We start from the raw sequence: 1,549 nt of genomic DNA, 5'->3' as shown, positions 1-1,549 counted from the left end.
CCCAGAACAAAACCAGCCACCCTCCCAACTGCTCTCACTTGAGTATTTCTGTGGATCCCTGTGAGGGTGGGCTGCCCGGGGAGACAGACGGAACAAGTGTGGCTGCGTTCTGCCCCGTGAACAGGCCAATCACAAGATGGGAGAGATGTGGGTGGCTTTGTTCGAGTGACTTGTGTCAGACTATGCGAGGCCCCAGAGACGCGCCAGTCATCAACAATAGAACAACTATCAAGAACGTCTTGCCTTCATAGACTCATGGCTCTTGCTATTTCTGAACACCAGAAATTTTGGCAGTTTTGGTTTTCTTAGCACTGTTTGAAAAAAAAAATCATGAAGTGAGACTTAATGCCAGTAAAAAAGATGAAGGTTTGGGATATGAATTTTCAAAATTTTGAATTGAGAAATAAATAAAAGTCATCAAATATGACAAAACTGTTAATTCATCAACTGGAATGATAGATGATTCGTCTCTCATTAAGACTTACAACTCGGACATAATTATATCGTAAAACCAATCTGGTAGTGTTTTGTTCAGCATGCTTGGTCACACACAGGTTCATAGAGTGGAGGACAAAAACACTGCCATCAAGTTGACCCATTGTTTGCTTACACAGAGATTATTTTATGTACACAGGAAGTGAATTGAATGCCAGCCAGTTGCTTCTATGCGACATGACTTTCCGTTGTAATAAAATTGATAAGAAGAGATCCTTGCCCGTGATTTGCATCGTTTAACTCAACAAAAGATCAGTTAAAAAAACATGGCACTTGTTTGTGAGTCAGGCTGTGTACAATGTAGTCGTATCTGACAAAACACAATGAACAATGAAAGCTGTACTCTTCTGTGTAAATAGGTGTGGATGTGTGGCGGCTAAAAGTGTCATCAGGTGTTATTATGTACCATTACGTGTTGTTATGTTTTGTTATGTATCCTTACATGCTGTTATGTTTTGTTATGAATAGATTCGTTTGTTGCTATGTGTTGATGTGCGTTGTTATGAGTGAAGGTAAGTGCAGTGTGACCTTGTGTACTGCCACGTGTTCGGGTGTGTCATCGAGTGTGTGTAGTTACATCGAGTGTGTGTAGTTACCGGGGGTGGAAAGTTTCAGGCAGTGTTTCCACCTTCTCCAAACCTTTAGACGACAGTTCAGAAATCAGGACAATGTTCACTAGCGACCCCCGACCTCCTGTTGCCGACAGTTGAGGTAAGGCCTGCAAACAGTGCCCTCCATGTTCACAAGTATCTCACTCTGTGATATTTCTAACCAACATGCTTCCCTTTTCACATCAGTATCAATTGTTGGAGTTGGACGATTGTCAGCTAAAGATCATTCCTCCATTGGAATCAGACGTCTACAATTCTGGGAGAGTTTCTAAGCAAGTCAAGGCAAGTCCAATCATCTCTGGTGTTCATGACAAGCTGCCGGCTACAGCTGTGAGAAACTGTACTGTTGTTGTTGTTGCGGTTGTTGTTGGTGATGATCCAAGGACAAGCTGCCCTGTCCTGGTGGTGAGGGCCACCTCAAGCTGCCGGGGGTGGAGGGGGGA

General features: G+C 43.4%; 1 protein-coding gene across 1 annotated transcript in view; it reads right to left on the bottom strand.

Moving 5' to 3' along the window:
• LOC101862987 (estrogen-related receptor gamma) overlaps window positions 1–1,549 on the bottom strand; it is a gene marked incomplete at its 5' end in the record, with an annotated part of 7,131 nt that overhangs the window by 1,674 nt on the left and 3,908 nt on the right. Inside the window, one exon of the mRNA XM_013090012.1 lies at window positions 244–311. Coding sequence (XP_012945466.1) covers window positions 244–311 — 68 coding nt within the window. The remainder of the gene's footprint in view (window positions 1–243; window positions 312–1,549) is intronic.

This window comes from Aplysia californica, unplaced genomic scaffold (genome assembly GCF_000002075.1).
Source record: "Aplysia californica isolate F4 #8 unplaced genomic scaffold, AplCal3.0 scaffold01107, whole genome shotgun sequence".
Lineage (NCBI taxonomy): Eukaryota > Metazoa > Mollusca > Gastropoda > Aplysiida > Aplysiidae > Aplysia > Aplysia californica.
Note: the sequence above shows the minus strand (reverse complement) of the source record. Positions and strands in the feature narration are given on the sequence as shown.